This window comes from Heloderma suspectum, chromosome 1 (genome assembly GCF_057233095.1).
Source record: "Heloderma suspectum isolate Gila_16-S chromosome 1, 16-S_ref, whole genome shotgun sequence".
NCBI classification, from domain to species: Eukaryota; Metazoa; Chordata; class Lepidosauria; order Squamata; family Helodermatidae; genus Heloderma; species Heloderma suspectum.
Window position 1 is genome coordinate 136,596,735 of NC_139458.1, and position 19,099 is coordinate 136,615,833.

Here is a 19,099-nt window from a genome sequence, read left to right on the forward strand (position 1 = left end):
GTAAAACATGGCCCCTCCAGGAAATTCCTGACTTGTGTGGCGGATAACTTCCTCCTACAGAAAGTAGAGGAAGAAACTAGAGGATTAGCTATCCCTGACTTGATCCTAACCAACAGAGATGACTTAGTGGATAAAGTAGCAGTTACAGGAACTCTGGGGGAAAGCGACCATGTTGTACTTGTGTTCTTGGTTCTAAGGGAAGCAAAAGCCAAGTGTAGTCAAATGCGTAGCCTGGATTTTAGGAAAGCCCACTCAGGTGGAAGACAACAGAAGAAGCCGATGTGGCTTCACAAAAAGCTTAGAGATGACCTGAAAACAAAAATGGATACATATAGGAAGTGGAAAGAAGGCCAAGCAACAAAGGAAGAGTACAGGCAGGTAGCACAGAATTGCAGGGATGGCGTCAGGAAGGCTAAAGCTGAGAACGAGCTGAGGTTAGCGAGGGATGCTAAAAGCAACAAAAAGGTTTTCTTCAGCTACGTGCATTGCATAGTAAAAGAAAGAGGAAAGAAATGGTGGTTCAGCTATTAAATAAGGATGGCAAAATGATAACAGAGGACAAGGAAAAGGCAGAAGTGCTCAATTCCTACTTTGGCTCAGTCTTCTCCCAAAAGAGGATCTATGACCCCACAGCAAAGTCGAAGGACAGGCTGAAGGGGCAGGATTGCAGCTTGAGATCGATAGGCATATGGTCAAGGAACACCTAATGACTTTGAATGAGTTCATATCTCCAGGGCCAGATGAACTGCATCCTAGAGTCATAAAGGAACTGGCAGAAGAACTCTGAGTTGTTGTTGTTCAGTCGTTCAGTCATGTCCGACTCTTCGTGACCCCATGGACCATAGCATGCCAGGCCTTCCTGTCCTCCGCTCTCTCCCAGAGTGTGCTCAAGTTCATATTCATTGCATCAGTGAATCATGGAGGACGGGTGAAGTGTCAGATGACTGGAGGAGGGCTAATGTTGTCCCTATCTTCAAACAGGGCAAATAGGAGGAACCGGGGAACTACAGACCAGTCAGTCTGACATCAATCCCTGAGAAAATTCTGGAGCAGATGATAAAGCAATCCATCTGGAAGCACCTTGAAAACAATGCAGTGATTACTCAAAGCCAGCATGGATTTATCAAGAACAAGTCCTGCCAGACGAATCTGATCTCATTTTTTGATCAAGTCACCTCCTTTGTGGACCGTGGGAATGCTGTAGACATAATATACCTCGACTTCAGCAAAGCTTTCGATGAAGTGCCCCATGATATCCTGATGAGCAAACTAGCTCAAAGTGAGCTAGATGAAAGAACGATCCGGTGGATCCACAGTTGGCTACAGAATCGGACTTGAAGAGTGCTTATCAATGGGATCTTCTCAAACTGGGGAGAGGTAACGAGTGGGGTACCGCAGGGCTCAGTCCTGGTCAACATTTGTATTAATGACTTGGAGGAGGAGGTACAGGGAATGCTGATCAAATTTGCAGATGACACAAAATTGGGCAGCATAGCTAATACCTCGGAAGACAGAAAGAAAATTCAAGGTGATCTGGATAGACTGGAGTGCTGGGCAGAAAACAACAGAATGACATTTCATAGGGATAAATGCCAAGTTTTGCACCTAGGAAAAAGAAACCAAATGCACAGTTACAAGATGGGGGATACGTGGCTCAACCACACTACAAGCGAGAAGGATCTTGGAATTGTTGTCGATCACAAGCTGAATATGAGCCAACAATGGGATGTGGCTGCAAAAAAGGCAAATGTTCTTTTGGGCTGCATTAATAGAATCATCGCTTCCAAATCCCGGGAAGTACTAGTTCCCCTCTACTCAGCACTGGTAAGGCCTCATCCGGAGTACTTTGTCCGGTTCTGGGCACCGCACTTTAAGAAGGATGCAGACAAGCTGGAGAGGGTTCAGGGGAGGGCAACAAAGATGATCAGGGGACTGGAAACAAAGCCCTATGAGGAGAGGCTGAAGGAACTGGGCATGTTTAGCCTTGAGAAGAGAAGACTGAGGGGAGATATGATAGCGCTCTTCAAGCACTTGAAATGTTGTCCCAGAGAGGAAGGCCAGGATCTCTTCTGGATCATCCCAGAGTGCAGGACACGGAATAATGGGCTCAAGTTACAGGAAGCCAGATTCCGGCTGAACATCAGGGAAAATTTCCTGACTGTTAGAGCAATACGACAATGGAACCAATTACCCACGGAGGTGGTGGGCTCTCCCACACTGGAGGCATTCAAGACAAGGCTGGACAGCCATCTGTCAGGGATGCTCTGACTTGGATTCCTGCATTGAGCAGGGGGTTGGACTCGATGGCCTTGTAGGCCCCTTCCAACCCCACTATTCTTTGATTCTGTGATCCCTGTCTTAGGCCTTACTTTGCTATTGATAGTAGAGTTGAGTTCGTGGGTAACCAGCCGTTGGTTATTTGAGAATTGCTACTGTACTGTAGTGATTATGAGATTGAACTCTGAACCAGGAAATGTACTGTTTCAAGATCTCACTTCTGCCGTAAACTCAGTAGGTAGCCTTAGACCAAAGCCACTAGACTTCAGCATCCCCTGCTCCCTGCAATATAGGGATAATGATGCTGATCTACCTTACAAGATTGTTGTGACGATTACTGAGATTATGGAAGTCAGTCACTTTGAATACTCAGGCCAGAAATATACATTACATGCACATACATGCAACTGCAGCCTGATAACTATTTTAGAATATGATAATCCAGTGTGTGTGCGTGCGTGCGTGTGTTTATGGGGTGTGTGTGATCAGGAATGGAGAAGTGTGTGTATGATACAGAAGATGGCTGCATTTAATATGTAGTTTGGGCTGTAGAAAGTGCCATGTCAATGCTAAGTATTATAACTGACTTTTCTGATTATCTCTAAATTATAATCCTGGCCAATATCAGTGAAAACCTCCATCAGCACAGTATTACATGCTATGTAAATCTACTCATGCCAGATTCACAGATTAGAGAATGCCCACATCGGATGAAGCAGGAAGTCCATTTCAATTGTTTACTGACAAAACTGACAGGACTTTTTTTTTAGGAAGGGCACAGAGCAGGCCCATCACATTAGCAAATTAATAAAATGGGTCTTAATTGAGTTATAAATTGATAAAATGTGAATAATTAATGAATTGATTTAATAACTGGTTACATTTACATAAATTTGCCTAAGAAACATTTTAAGAGGGGGGGAAAATTTCTTTGCTTCTAGATGATGTGTCTTGTGTTGCAGGAAGCACCATCACAGAGAAGGCATTTCTTTTTATCCATGACAGCAGGAGAAACACCTCTTTTAAGACCGCACTTGCCAGCCACAGATTTTGAATGTACGTGCTGTATTTAAAAAATTAACATTAAAACAAATGATCCTTAATTAACAGAGGGCACCCTTTTCTTTTCTTTTCTTTTCTTTTCAATGCTGAAGGCTCATTCCAAGAGGGCAGACACATCATATCTGCCATGTGACACTCCCTCTGTTTCAGGGCCCTGCTCCATCAGGTTTCAATGTTTTAAATTCTGACTGATTGATCTGCTAACATTTGCAGCTCTAACTCATAGCCTTGGAGGACTGAAGGAAGTGAATAATAATTCGCTCCTGGGGTACTCTTGGGATTACACCCGTGACGTCTTTCTTCAGTTCTTCATTACTACGCCTCTGTCTTGGGAGAAGGAGACATCATTGTAACTTGGGGGAGGAGGAGCCACGCTTGCAACAGGAGGAGACACGCTTGCAACCGTCACATTGTATGGCACAAAATCCGAGGCCTGAAATACAGAAGAAGCAATTCGCTGCAAGAATTACAGAAGCACCATGCTGATGTTCTTCAGCAACACCATCTCTCTAAAGACCATCATCATGATAGCAATTGCCCCCAGATTCCTCTGAAGCAGAATCTTGCTAATGCAGGTGCTACCCCGCTTGGGAGGAAAAAGGTCTGTCGATCCTTTCATTATTGCAGCTCCCCCCCCCCCCCGAGGCTTAAGGACTAGACAGGTTGGGAAAAGGAAACAGGTTACTAATTACCAAATCCATTATGCAGAAACCATTTAGAAAATACTATCCATCCAACTAGTTCATAGCTGCCCAACTTGCTGTGTCTTGATTTGTCTAATTGCAATTGTGAATTTATATTTGTATGTTGGTCAGAGAATTCTTGTTATTGGGCAACTGATAAACTGAATGAATGAATCATTGGGAGACTCCCAATGATTGACGCTGCCATTTGCATCCCTGCTCTTTGCCGTGATAGGCTACGTAAATATATACGTAACCTATCACAGCTAACGCAGGGACGCAAATGGCAGCCGCCATTTGCGGCCGCAGCCCAGCAGCAGACAGAGGTCTGGCTGCGGGTGGCCCCAGCCAGCGGCTCCGCGGACTCGCCGTGGAGCCAGCCGGGGAGGATTCTGGGGGGAGGGACAGATCGCCTCCCCACCACCGTGGATGCCCCTGAACAGAACCAGGTAAGGGATTTGTACATCCCTACCGTGGTCACTGTTTCCAATTGGTTCAACAACATTTACATCTCATGCTAGGTCCTGAGTGACACCCCTTAGGATTTAATCGGAGGTCGCCTCTGCTCTGGTCAGTTCCATGACCAGCTGTTTTAGGGCACAATTGTTTAGGGCATCAAGAAATTTAACCTCTTTGTCATGACTGGGAGTGGGACACAGCTAATGGTTCCTGTAGGTCTCATCCACCAACCTCTCTGACTGGGAGTGGGGCACAGCAAATAGGTCCCTGTAGATCTCATCCACCAACCTCTCTGCCTCTCTTAGCGTCTCCAGGTCAGCAACCTTGGCCTGAAGGGAACAAACTTGTTCCCTGAGAGCTAGGAGGTCATTACACCGAGCACACTTCTGCGACTTCTGTCCAGGAGGTAGTCGTACATGTGGCACTCAGTGGAATACACTGGATAGCCCCTGTCCTCCTGCTGATTTTCTACCTTCATAACTGTTTGGGTGTGTTTTCCCTGGAAAACTTAGTTGTTTCCTATGAGAAGGTAGAGAAATTATTTATAGATATTTATTTACAGTTACTGTGAGTACAGAACAGGGAGGAAAGAATCGAGTGCCCTGGCTTCCTTGACCTGTTGCTAAATTCGCACAGCTGCTTAACTCGCTTGTTTGCTGATGTTTTGTCCCTGGGGCTGAAACACTTCGTCACTGGGGCTCTTCGCACCTAGGAATGCAGATTTGTCTACTGCCTATCTATATAAGGAGGCATGCTTGCAAAGGAGCCAGTTCTCCAGTTCTCACTGGAGTCCGTGGCGGAATTCTCTAACATCCCTAGACCACAGTGCTATTGTGTTCAATATATATTTAAGTGGAAAATTGCCCAGGAAGTCCAACACAGTCACATTAGACTTCAAAAGAAGAAACTTCTCTAAAATGAGGGAGCTGGTGAAAAGGAAGTTAAAAGGGGGAGTCAAGAGGATTAAATCCCTTCAGAATGCTTGGACATTACTCAAAACCACAATAATAGAAGCCCAGCTAAAATGTATGCCACAGGTTAGGAAAGGTAGCACCAAGTCCTAGAGGTCGCCGGCATGGTTAACGAGAAGGGTTAAGGGAGCTATTAGAGAAAAGAGAGCTTCCTTCAGAAAATGGCAGTCTTGCCCAAGTGAGGAAAACAAAAGGGAGCGCAAGCTTGCACAAAGGCGATGCAAGCAGGCAATAAGAGATGCAAAAAAGCATTTTGAAGAGTATATCACTAACAACATCAAGGCTATCAATAAAGAATTCTTTAAACATATCAGAAGCAGAAAACCAGCTAGGGAGGCAGTTGGTCCACTGGATGACAATGGAGTTAAAGGAGTACTGAGGGAGGACAAGGAGATTGCAGAGAAGCTGAATGAATTCTTTTCATCTGTCTTCACTGCAGAAGATATAGGACAGATACCTACCCCTGAACTGATGTTTTCAGGAAGGGAGTCTGAGGAACAGAGGCAAATGGTGACAAAAGATGAAGTTCTCAACCTTATTGATAAACTGAAAGCAAATAAGTCACTGAGCCCAGATGGTATCCACCCTAGAGTTCTCAAAGGACTCAAATATGAAATCGCTGATCTTCCAACCAAAATATGCAACATGCCCCTAAGATCAGCCTCTATAACTGAGGACTGGAAGATGGCCAATGTAACACCAATTTTCAAAAAGGGATCTACGGCGGATCCAGGAAAGTACAGGCTGGTTAGCTTAACATCTGTTCTGAGTAAATTGGTTGAAGGCACTATTAAAAATAAAATTAGTAACATATAGAAGGGCAAGCTCTGCTGAAAAATAATCAACATGGCTTCCGCAAAGGAAAGTCCTGTCTCACTAACCTTTTAGAGTTCTTTGAGAGTGTCAATAAACATGTAGACAGGGGTGGTCTGGTTGACATTGTCAAAAGCCTTTTGAAAGTCCAAGTAAACAAAGTCCCTCACCAAAGACTCCTGAGCAAACTTAGTAGTCATGGAATAAGAGGACAGGTCCTCTTATGGCTCAGTAACTGGTTAAAGAACAGAAAGCAGAGAGTAGGAATAAATGGTAAATTCTCCCAATGGAGGGAAGTAAATCGTGGTGTCCCACAAGGATTTGTATTAGGACCAATGCTTTTCAACTTGTTCATAAATGATCTCAAATTATGAGTGATCAGTGAAGGGGCCAAGTTTGCAGATCACACCAAATTATTTAGGTTGGTTAAAACAGAATTCTGAAGAGCTCTAAAAGGATCTGTCCATACTGGGGGAATGGGCATCTAAATGGCAAATGCAGTTCAATGTAAGCAAGTGTAAAGCATTGCACGTTGGGGCAAAAAATCCCAACTTCAATATAACCTGGTCAGATCTGAGCTAGTGGTGACTGACCAAGAAAGAAACCTTGTGGTTGTGGTGGACAGCTCAATGAAAATGTCAAGCTAGTCTGCAGCTGCTGTAAAAAAGGCAAATTCCATGTTAGGCATAATTAGAAAAGGAATAGAGAATAAAACTGCCGATATCATTCTGCCCTTATACAAATCTATGGTGTGACCACACTTGGAATACTATGTACAGTTCTGGTCATCAAACCTAAAAAAAAAAGATATGGTAGAGCTGGAAAAAGTGCAGAAAAGGGCAACTAAAATGATCAAGGGGCCAGAGCATCTCCCCTGCGAGAGAAGGTTACAACAGCTTGGAAAAAGAGGAGGGCAAGGGGAGACATGATAGAGATCTACAAAATTATGCATGGTGTGGAGAATGTGTATAGGGTGACATTTTTCTCCCTTTCTCAAAATACTACAGCCTGGGGTCATCCCATGAAGCTGATTGGTGGGAGATTCAGGACAGATAAAAGGAAGGACTTCTTCACGCAGCACATAGTGAAACTATGGAACTCACTACCACAGGATTTAGTGATGGCCACCAATTTGGATGGCTTAAAAGGGTGTTAGAAATATTCCTGGAGGAGAAGGCTATCAATGGCAACTAATCCTGATGTCTATGTGCTTCCTCCAGTACCAGAGGGTGGGAGCCTATGTGCACCAGTTGCTGGGGAGCATGGGTGGGAGGATGCTGTTGCGCTCGTGCCCTGCTTGTGGGTGTCCTGTGGGCAGCTGATTGGCCACTACATGAACAGAATGCTGGACTAGATGGACCCTTGGGCTGATCTAGTAGGGCTCTTCTTATGTTCTTATGTTTAAGCAAAGTTCTTCACAAAAGCTATATGTAGGCATGTGTGTCACAGCTCTTGTTCTATTTCCTGCTGGCTGAGATAGTCTTATGATTGGATTACATTATTGGCGGCATTCCCTCCCCCTGGCAATCACTCTGTATCAGGGGGGTGGGGAACCTGTGGCCCTCTAGAAGTTTCCAGATTCCAACTCCCATCATCCCCAGCCAGCATGACCAATGATCAGGGATTATGGGAGTCATAGTCCAACAACATCTGGAGGGCACCAGGTCTTCCACCTCTGCTATATATGTTAAATTTATTTATTTATTTATTTATTTATTTATTACATTTCTACACTGTCCAATAGCCGAAGCTCTTTGGACAGTTCACATCACTTAAAACCATAAAATATAACATGATAAAATACAATATAAAAATTTAAAAGTTTAAAACTACAGTATAAAAAATAAAATAACCAAATACACCTAGCTGCAGAACAATGTTGTAAAATAAAATACCAGATTTAAAACAGAAACTGAAAAGCTAAAATGACTGGGAAAATAACCTGACAAGAGCACAATGTAAATGCCAGGCGACCCTGTCTGGGAAGCTCATTCCACAACTGGGGTGCAACAGCAGAAAAGGCCCTCTTCTTGGTAACCACTGACCTCATTTCCTTCAGTGGTGGCTCCCAGAGAAGGACTGCTGAATCTGATCTTAGAGTCTGGGCAGGTGCATACGGGAGGAGACGATCCTTCAGACAACCTAGCCCCAAGCCATTTAGGGCTTTGAATGTTGAATGGGCCACCCCTCTATATCTGGAGGTGGTCACATGACCATCCTCAGACTCTGAGGACTCCAGCTCTGAAGCTGCCAACATACTGCAGTCGCCTCCATGTTGTCACAGTCAAAGCTTGCTGCTTAGAGATATTTTTAAATATGGTAAGCAGTATATAAATCTATTAAATAAATAAAATAAAGCAAGCAAGATCCCTTTAAGAGAGAAGACCTCAGTCAGTGTGGGGGCAATCTAAAAGAAACCAAAACCCTATTTGAGGCTCATTCGGAGTCTGCTAGTTGTTGGAGCAACATACAAATTAAACTTGTCTGGCTTCCAGCCTTGCTCGGAGCTCTCTGTGTTGTTATCCGCTTCATTGTTCTGCTTGTCCTAGACCTGATCTTGGCTCTGTCTGACTACACTTCTGGAACATTCCCTCTTTGGAGCTCACTTTTATTCTGCCTGTCAAAGACCTGACCCTGGACTTGTCTGAACACATTTCAGGAACTTCCCCTCTGCCAATCCCCTAATAGAGCTCCAACTGGGCTACACTCTTCCTTCAGCAGGGGTCTGCTGCCTGAGACAGAAAACTAGTCTGTTTTAGTCAAGGACACACAGTGTAGTGAACTGACTTCCTAGTTGGGAAATCACCATTCTATGCTCCCACCCCATATAACTAATCTCTATGATGTGGTGTGTGTTTTTTTAAAAAAGAAATTGCTGTGTGTTTGTGTCTCTGTGTTAGGGATGTACAAATTTTGTTTCATTCATTCTATTTGTGTTTTGTGGATTGTCAGGTGTCTTTCATTCCATCATTTCCTCATTGCTGGAACTGGATTTATTTCCCCCCCTTCAGAAATGTATGCAAACATGTCTGTCACAATGTATGTAACTTTCACTGGTACACGATATTTTGCATATTTATCTTAGTGCTACACAGCGGAGGCTGAAGAGAGATCAAAGATGTATAAAACACTGAGGGTTTTTAAGGTATATATATTAGCCTATTTTTCAGTAACTTTTGTACTTTTGTATGACTAAATTGGCTGAAAGTAAAAAAAACGGTTTCAAAGTCTGCAGAATCTGTGCAACTTGGAAGCTGTGCTCCAGATCTATGGGTTGTAGGGGTGGGCGGATCACTTACCTGGTTCCGTTCCGGGGCATCCGCTGCTGGGGGGGCGATCCATCCCTCCCCCCGTAATCCTCCCCAGCTGGCTCTGCTCCGCGGCAGGGCCACAGAGCCACCGTCCGGGCCCGTCCGCAGCCAGACTTCCATCTGCTGCCAGGCTGCGGACACAAATGGCGTCCGGTGTAGCGGACACCATTTGCGTCCCTGCGTTAGCCATGATAGGCTACGTAAATACTTACGTAGCCTATCACGGCTAAAGCAGGGACGCAAATGGCATAGCGGATGCCATTTGCATCCCCACTCTTTGCCATAATAGGCTACGTAAGTATTTACGTAGCCTATCACAAAAAGAGTAGCGATGCAAATGGCGTAGCAGACGCCATTTGCATCCCTGCTCTTTGCCAAGATAGGCTACAAAAATACTTACGTAGCCTATCACGGCTAAAGCAGGGATGCTCCCGCTTTTGCCGCACCACCACCTTCTCCGTTGCGCTGTCCTCAGGAGACAGCAGCCATTTGCATCTGCAGACGGTGCAGCGGACGGCTGCGGACGGACCGGACTGGCCGACAACCAGGTAGGGTCCATCCTGGGGGGGATTCCGGGGGGTAGTGGTGGGTGTCGTCCGTTCCGCCACAGACTCCGAGTGGCTGGATTCTAAAGAATCCGGCCTCATTGGAGTCCGTGGCGGATTTCTCCACCATCCCTAATGGGTTGAATTCATAGAAATCTGAAGTCATCTGCATTGGTTTTGGATTTCTATGACATCCCTAGTGTGTGTGGCTCCATGATTACAAGAGGCAGCAAATCAGCACTCTATACAGTCGGATGGAGAGGTGGGAAAGAGGTAGCTTTGTGACTGGCACAGGAGGAAGCAGTTCCTCCTGGGCTTAACTGAATGTGGAAGTTTTATTCATCTGTCCAGTAAAAGGTGACTGTGGAAGAATCCACTGCAGACTTGTCTCTTAAGGTTTGTACAACTGTCTTTAGCCTACGTCTAGGTTCTAAGAGGATGAGATTTTTTGGGCATCTCTACACCAGCCTAAAATTCTGCATTTAAACCATTCTGCTTCCATTTTAAATGCAGGATCACAACTCACTCCCTTTACACACGCTTCCTTTCTCCCCCTCCTTCTCCCCATATCTGAGTCTCCTATTATCTTTCATTGATCTGGCTCCTCTTCTTGCCGCTTTAACTCTTTTCACGGAGGAAACTGAAGCAGAACACAACAGGGTAATTCGATAGCTTATTACCTGCGATCTATTTAAAAATGGAACAAAGGGCATTTAGTGCAGGAGATGCCCTGGAGGGTCATGGCGTCATGTAAAGAGCCTGCAAACTTCTGTGAAGGAGCAATCTCAATCGCAGGTTAAAAGCACCATGGGAAGGAGCCCTTTGGCAATTCAGACAGTGTTAGTTTATTCATGGGAAGTTCCCACCTGTAGGCAGCTTCTTGTCATTACCATTTCTTTAGGCTCTTTAGATGGGGGTCAGCTGCCCTGAAAGGGAGGCAATCTCAGTCCTTATCACTGTAGGCTGAAGACAACAGATGTATATAGAAGCAAGAGAGGACCCCCTTGATTGGGTCAGAATCCTAATCCAGACCCAGCATTCTGTCTCTCATGGTGGATACCATCAGAAGATTCATAAAAAGCTTCAAGAACCCCACAGTAATCTGAAGTCATTTCTACTCCTGTTTTATTCTTGTTCATAAGTTAAACATGTTTCCCATATCATTTTCTCCTCTGGCATTTAAACACATTCTGCTGAGGCTCTGAGCAAAATATGAAATGCTTACCACTTCTCTGTTACAGCAGGCCACCTGGCATCCAAAATGCGCTGTTGAAACGGCGATGCAGAACTCCAGCAAGCTGAACAAGAGAAGCACAACGCTAAGGGAGGTACCTGCAGGCTGCAGAGCAGAGAAGCAGGTGAAATGGCATATCTTATAGTCCTCATGGTACTGGCAAGTGAGTTCAGTAGTTGCACCACAGCACATTGAAAAGAGCTCCCAAAACCACCTCATGGGTGTAACTGACTTGGAAACAACAGTGAAAAATTCACCTCGGGAATGTGCGCATTTAAAAAAAAATTAAAAGCACCCCGTGCCGATAATCGGCAGGGGGAAATCCAACTTCCTGGTATGGACCCCTGGGGCAACAGAGTCCATGGCAGGGGGATGGATTTCGGGGTGGGGGGAGCTGATTTTCTGCATGAGGGTGCTTTTAAATAAATAATAATAAAAAAAACATTGCACACATTCCCCAGGCACAGAGATGGGCGAAAAAAAGTTTCCCGATCCCATTTATGCGCACAAATGGGGCTGGGAAAAATTTTTTAGAAGGGTTCCGACCGTGATCAAGATCATGATCGGAGCCAGGGAGAGGGGATCAGCGGGGGCGAAGGAGGGTGACAGACCCTCCAAGGTGCCTTATGGGCGCCATTGGGGGGGCTGTCACCAGCAAGGGGGAAAGGGCATGGGCAGCGGCTTGGCCGCAATCGCGAATGGTGATTGCAGCCCTGCTCAGCAAGAGCAACAGGGGTTTCTGCTGCCCTTGCCAAGCGGCTCACCGCCCAATGCCTTTTACACATGATGGTTGGCATGTCTGGGTTTACACAACATGCCAACCCATCATGGGTAAAACAACCCCTACTGCATATCTTTGGTTATCAGGGTGGGTTGTTTGGGAAAAGAAAGAACAGTTCTGATAAGAACAGTCTGGGTTCACACAACATGCTAATGCATCGTGGGCAGCCACCCATGATGGGTTAGTGTGTCATGTGAACCCTGTCATTATTTGATAGGCAATGATACTTGGGAATGCATCAATAAGGCTAACGTTTCATTTAAGCCCAGTTCATGTTTTTTATGCCAATCTGAAGGCTGTTTATATCAAATAGAACACAGAAGAATGACCAAATATACATTCTAGTTGCTCATTTTCACATTAGAGTTATAGATCAATTAAAGGAAAAGCTACTTTAAGCCTCGTGTGTGAAAATGTCTTCATTATTAAAATTCCTGTGTCATTTGTTGCATGTCGTTTTAGAACCTTGGGACCTGTGCAAAGGAACCAGCTGGAGAGAATAACTAGGAGCAAATGTCCTTTTTTGAAATCGGCATTTTAAAAAAAAGAAGTGTCAGTCTCAATTGGCAGTTAGTCTTGCATCTGGGAGATGCACAAATTTGACAAGAACAGTCAGAAAATCCAGTGCCAGCTCTGTGGAGTAGCTGGTACAACAGGAATAAAAAATACAGACTATCCTGTGTTCCCAACATCAGAAACACACATCCTATGGCACACGAGTTTGGTGCTGGTATCTTCTAGAAGCCAATAGCCCTACTCTTTACACACCACCACAACCTAGTTTCCTCATTTATTCTCTTTAAACCAGTGAGTGGTCCAGCTGTTAACAAATATTATATCATAGCTGCATATTCTACATTAAATGACAGGAAGCCATCTCGGAATATGCCTTGCAACACTGACCCCAGAATATGCACTGCCTAGAGACACCCCAATTTGCTCATCCTTTTGCCCAACAGACACATGAAGGCGGTGGCGTTGAATGTCTAAGAAAACTTCACATTCCCCTTTAGAAGTGTCTATGAGACTGGGCGATGAACCAGGAAGTCCCTGCTTCAAAGGCCACCAGCCATGAACTCACAGGGTGTTCTCTCAGCCTCACTCCCTCCATCTGCAATAAAGGATCTGCCTCACCAAGCTGTTGGAAGGATTATAGAGATAATGTATCTGAATTGCTTTAAACAGTCTAAAGCAAAATATGCATGCTAAGTATAGTATGCCGAGAGTTGGAGCTGGTAGGATGCTGAGCCAGCTGGGGTTTTTTATTGCATTTCTCTGCTATATGCCACAAGACACTATTCTGCAAGCATGAGGAACACAGAGAGGGAGGAGTTTTTTAGGGAGGAGTTGTGCATTTCATCACCAGTGATGGCAGAGGCACTATCCAACGGGTTTGTGACAATCACACAACCACACGCCATACATATTCACAATCTCAATGGATGTGCTGGTTGTAGGGTGGGCAACTGACAAAAATCCACAAAATGTGACAATGGGAATCCTGGAGAAATGCCGTTTCCCATAAGTACTAGTTTGAGACGAGATAGCTGGACTCCACATTGCTGAGTAGCAGCCATGCAGTTATTATCCTAAATATCATTCATTCCAATGCTATGATTTTGCAGTTATTAAAGTAGGGGTGAACTTTGGGTAGTTTTGAGCATTGGACTTGTGCTTAATGGAAGAGGCACAAAAGTAGTAGAGCTGGTGGTTTGTGGGGGCTCTTCTGTTTGCTATTTATTGAAAGAGAGAAATGTGTGGTTGGATGGGGAGGGTGGTTTGCACTTTACTTCATTTCTTGGATTTGTGATGTTCAGATTTTGGCATACTTGGAAAGGCATGAACAAATACTGAGACATTTTTGACTGAGATGATGAAAGCGCTATACATGCATGGAATGAATCATACTTCGCATACAAGAAGCTGCACGTACAGAGTTCTCTTTGATGGGTAGGGATTGGAACTAGCATGAATAGTTATTTCATTTTCCATTTAATTAGAGATGTGCAAAACCCTCCTGAAAAATGCTCCAATTCCAATCTTTTAACTTTTCTTAATATTCCTACAGAGGTTACACCCAGGCAGGGATTGTCAAATTTGCCTCCAATTTTGCTTTAAACTGAATGTCATGGCAACTTAAAAATATGTGAAACCTCCTAAGAAGTTTTTGATCACATCTTGCTATTTTTCCCATAGCAGTTTCCATGGCCTCAGAGATAAGCCACCTTCCAAACTAAACAGTGGCTAGTCTCTTTGGCACTGGAAACTGCTGTAGTAAACAGGGCAAAAAAAAAATTAAGGAGTTTTCAGGATTCTTGCCATTCACATGTATCCTTGTTCCTTGGAGCCTGCCCCATAAAGTCAATTTTCTGTGGATTTTTTTCACTAACTAAATAGTTATAATGTGGATATTAGTAATAATAAGATACCTGTATACTCAGCTCTGTGATATATAGCACGATGGCAATTAATGCTATTACAGCACTTGTGATGTTCCATCCCACACTGCAAGTCACCTGAAAGAGACAAACATTGGGCTACCAAAAAGTACATAGAGGACACAGCTCCCCGTAAAAGAAAGTAGTCCAATAAAAACTTCACCTGGATCACTTACTGGGGACTGAAGTGGAGAGGACCACACATAGTCAGGTTTTGGGCTGAAATTGGCCACTATCTTTATTGGCAATAGGCTACATGGCGCAGGTACCCGATTCTGTCTGGGAATCCGGTGGAACCCCCCTGTGTTGCCCCGGCTATGGGCGTTGAACTCGTAGGTTAGAGGTGCCGAGATAGTGATACATCACATTCAAAGTTTAGCATACAAGGAGATTTTATTGGGTAATTTACAGCACACAGGCATACCCAATGGTTGGATCAGACAGCTTCGCTGAACCCAGAGCCATTGGGTACAATGGGTTTTATACCATACATGTTAGCAATAAGGCAGCATAACAGCAGCAAGCGCCCCTACATTCATTCCCAGCATAGACTAACAGCACTAGGTTCTCAGCACAGCCACCTGTGTCTCAGCATAAACACATAGCTTCACTTCCCAGGCATGGCCTGATAACACTCTCACTCATTAGTATGGAATGTGCTAGGCTGTGCTATCAGCCCTTTGAATCATTTTCACATGCTCTGAGGCTTACTAGCAAGGGAATTGCACCAATAATGAACTTAAGCAAGCATTATGGATCTCTAGGCCCCTCTAACACTACAAATGACTTGGCTACGCTCCTGGGGCCAATACACCACCCTGCCCACACCCCTGAGCTCCACTTGCTGCGCCCCTGCCCCCGCTTTCCCCTTGCCTGTGCTCAGTGAGTGACCCGAACTCACCCCATGGCTACATCAATCTCTGTGGTCACCATTTTTTGAAAAATAAAATGGTGAATGCAAAAATGCGCATATCTGCATATGCACAAAAATGCAAATTTTCATATATATACAAATATGCACACTTGCAAAAATGCGCATTTTCACTCAGACATATGCTTATATGTGCATTTTTGCAACTGCCATTCTATTTTTCAAAAAAATGGTGCCCGCGGAGCTCTACGAAGCCACTAGGTGAGTGTGGGAGGGGCTTAAGTGCGGTCTGGGGACAGGTTGGGTGGGCACCCGGAGAACCTGGATGGAGGTGGGTTCGCACATCCCTTAGATCCAATCATTGGGCAGCCCAACTGTTGGCCAATTTTGTCCCAACCTGACTGCTGCGGTCAGCAGCAGTGATTGGATTATTAGGCCCACCCCAGTGTGTGCTGATGATGTAGACCCCTCCCATCACCTGGCTGTGTGGCAAACATGCCAGCCCCTAAGCTAGTCTGGAGGCTTTCAACCCTCACTCCTTCCAAAAATGGACCCACCCCAATGCCTCTGGTGTTTCCTTCCAGGTAGTTGTGATGAGGTTAATAAACATTTTTTCATCTGTTACATTCATATCCCACCTTTCCTCCAAGGAGCCCAAGGTGGCTTACGTGGTCCTCCTCCTCTCCATTTGTCCTCACAACAACCCAGTGAGGTAGGTTAGGCTGAGAGTCAGTGACTGGCCCAAAGTCACCCAGTGAGCTTCATGGCTAAGTGGGGACTAGAACCCAGGTCTCCCCAGTCCTAGCCCAATACTCTAACCACTACACCACGCTGGCTCTTAACATGTAACACTAGGAGGAACATGCATGCCAAGTGTTACATCTTGGCTCTCAACACGTAACACTTGGCAAGCACATTTCTCCTAACTTTCTAGGCATGTGTGCCAAGTTTCAAGTCATTTGCCCAAGGTTTGGACACTTTAAATCCCACCACCCCACTTTTCTAACCCATCCACTACTACTAATAATACTATTATGATTATTATCATTATCATCCTCTTCATCAGTGCTAGTAGTATTTCCCCAGCAACTGGTCTAGATAGTCATATTGCCTCTGACACTGAACAGTCATATATAGTTATCCTGTGTAGTAGGCATGAATAGCCTTTTTCTCCATTTATTATTATTATCATCATCACCACCACCACCACCATCAGTATCATTATTAGTGGAGAAATGAACAAGAATAAGATGTCCCTGGCTGCTGTCAGTTGCTCCAGTGGAATTGCGTAGAGCAACAGGAAGAAATATTTTTTTAAAAAAAAGATTGGCGAAGGGAGCAGTTACTTTTCTATGAAAAACCAGTGCCCTTCTTTGAATCCTCACTTGCCAGAGTCCCCAGCAACTGTTTTTCAGGGTCCCCCACAAGCCTCCCTGGTTTTTGCCCCCTATCACATTAGGAGTGGTTAAAGCACAAGGGATAAAAAAAACAGAGAAGAGCGTGGGGCGCTCTGACAAACAGTTGCTGGGGACTTGGGCAAGTGGGGATTCAAAGCAGAGCAGTCCCAAAGTTCAGGGTAAGCCCCTGCACCCTGTGGATAACCGTGCTAAGTCAAACCTCTCTATTTTGGACAGCCTCAAGATCGCTATAGTACAACCATGGCTAACTAATTTAAAAAAAAGAAAAACAATCGCAGTCAGAGTGGGGACAGGGGAGATGAAGGGGGGCCAGTGATAGCCCATCCAAAGTGCAATTGCAGCATAGCTGGAGGGGTTGTCACTGGCAAGGGGGCCACAGCTGGGATTGTGATCAGAGCGGGGACGGGTTCTACTGCCAAGTCCCCTGGGATACAGGATGGAGCCGTGCAGAAGACCAAGTGGGAGGGGGAAACAAGCAACCACACACTGGGGGCTGCTCACAAAACCCACCATGGGTTAGCATGTCATGCAGATGTCCCCAGTGGGTGATCAAGCTTAGGATCCTTTTCAACAGGGTATTCAAAATATCTCCATATTTAGCCAGGACCACTTCACAGCAGAATAAATGGTAAAAAGTTCCCACTCTCCCACATTCCCTTCAACACTTAAGGCTGTATTAGGGAAAGATTCTGGCAGGGTACATACAACCCCTGTGACACACTGGAAGTACCGATTGCCCCAGGACTCCCCCTTGTTTGGGGAAGCCCTATGAGCATACGTTGGTACACAGATTGCACCTGTGCAAAACCATCAAATGCGCCGCTAGGAGGGGTTGAGGCCAGCATGTGCATTAGTAGTGGAGGGCAGGGGCTGCCAGCTCAACCTTGTGACCCCCCCATGTATTTTCAATGCATGGATGATGGAGGGGTCAAGTGATATACCAACTACACCCTTATCTGGACAGAGATAGCCTAGCTACAGTTATCCATGTTCTGATAACCTCTCATTTGAATTATTGCAATACGTTATGCGTGGGGCTGCCTTTGAAAACACTCTGGAAACTTCAGCTAATCCAAAACAGGGCAATAAAATTGTTAACATCGACTGACCAACATGATCATATCTTGCCAATACTTTTCCATCTGCACTGGCTGCCAGTCCATGCCTGGGCCCAATTCAAAGTGCTGGTATTAACATTCGAAGCTCTAAACAGTTTGGGGCCAGGTTATCTGAAGGATCATATTCTCCCATATGTACCTGCCTGGACCCTAAGAACATTTTCAGGGGTGCTTCTCCGGGAGCTCCTGCTAAAGAAAGTGTGGCAGGTGGCTACGAGGAAGACAGCCTTTTCTGCTGTGGCACCCTGGCTGCGGAATGAGCTCCTTAGAGAGGTTCGCCTGGTGCCTACGTTGCAGTCTTTCAGGTGCCCGCTTTAGACCTTTTTATTTTCCCAGCATTGTAGCATTTTAGCATTATAGTCTTTGAACTTCGCAGTTTTAAATCTGTTACTGTATTTTAAATCTCTGCATTGCTGCTAGGTTTTATTCTGATTGTCTTTTTATACTGTCATTTTAAACTTTTATATTTTATACTGTTTTTATTCTGTACTTTGTGGTTTTAATTTTTGTGAACTGCCCAGAAAGCTTCGGCTATTGGGCAGTATAGAAATGTAATAAATAAAAAGTGAACATCCCTTTTTATGTAATCTAATTGTAGCACTACATCATTGACTCAAGAGACCAGTTGAGATATAATTGTGCTGTTCCAATGAACCATGGCTTATTGGACTTACTGTGAAAAAGCTCCAGGAACACCTTCCTGGCCTCTGCCCTTCCGATATTTGCTTACAAACCCAGCTTTGGTGCTTCAGTTCTGGCTTGTCAAACCAGTTTCCCATGACATCCAACCAAGAAACTGCAGTTTAAACACTGCTTACAAACCAGGATATGAAACCTCGCCTCTTTATCCCAATGCCAGATGCTCGAGAGAAGGAAGAAGATGGCTGAGGAGAGAGTGCAGCCCTAAGCATCATCCAACTCTGCAGGCTCACTCCTGCTATCCCGACTCCCGCTCTGGGAGTCATCTATTCATGTGTGTGCGAGAGAGTGATGGGTAGAGAAGGAAGGTGGCACACAAAGAGAAATTGCTATTCACAGTGCTGCAATGCGGCCATCAATGGCCCTTGAAGTGTGCCATCATGGACCTTCATGGGAGAAAGGCTCCCCACCTCTAGTTT

At 45.0% G+C, this 19,099-nt stretch overlaps 1 protein-coding gene and 1 long non-coding RNA gene across 4 annotated transcripts in view; both read right to left on the reverse strand.

The window, feature by feature from the left end:
• Positions 1–19,099, reverse strand: part of LOC146357977 (uncharacterized) — a 717,854-nt gene that overhangs the window by 120,411 nt on the left and 578,344 nt on the right. The window lies entirely within an intron of this gene.
• Positions 1–19,099, reverse strand: part of LOC146357982 (membrane-spanning 4-domains subfamily A member 8-like) — a 47,596-nt gene that overhangs the window by 1,719 nt on the left and 26,778 nt on the right. The window contains exons 5-7 of one of the 3 annotated variants that reach the window (XR_014792602.1): positions 14,566–14,652; positions 11,347–11,460; positions 2,333–3,772 (exon numbers count right to left, since the gene is read on the reverse strand). Coding sequence is in view for 1 of the 3 variants with exons in the window: in XM_084860337.1 (XP_084716463.1) it covers positions 3,641–3,772; positions 11,347–11,460; positions 14,566–14,652 (333 nt within the window). In the remaining 2 variants the exon portion in view is untranslated. Of the gene's footprint in view, positions 1–2,234; positions 3,773–11,346; positions 11,461–14,565; positions 14,653–19,099 lie in introns of those variants that run through there. The other 2 variants (XR_014792601.1, XM_084860337.1) reach the window with 2 other exon arrangements.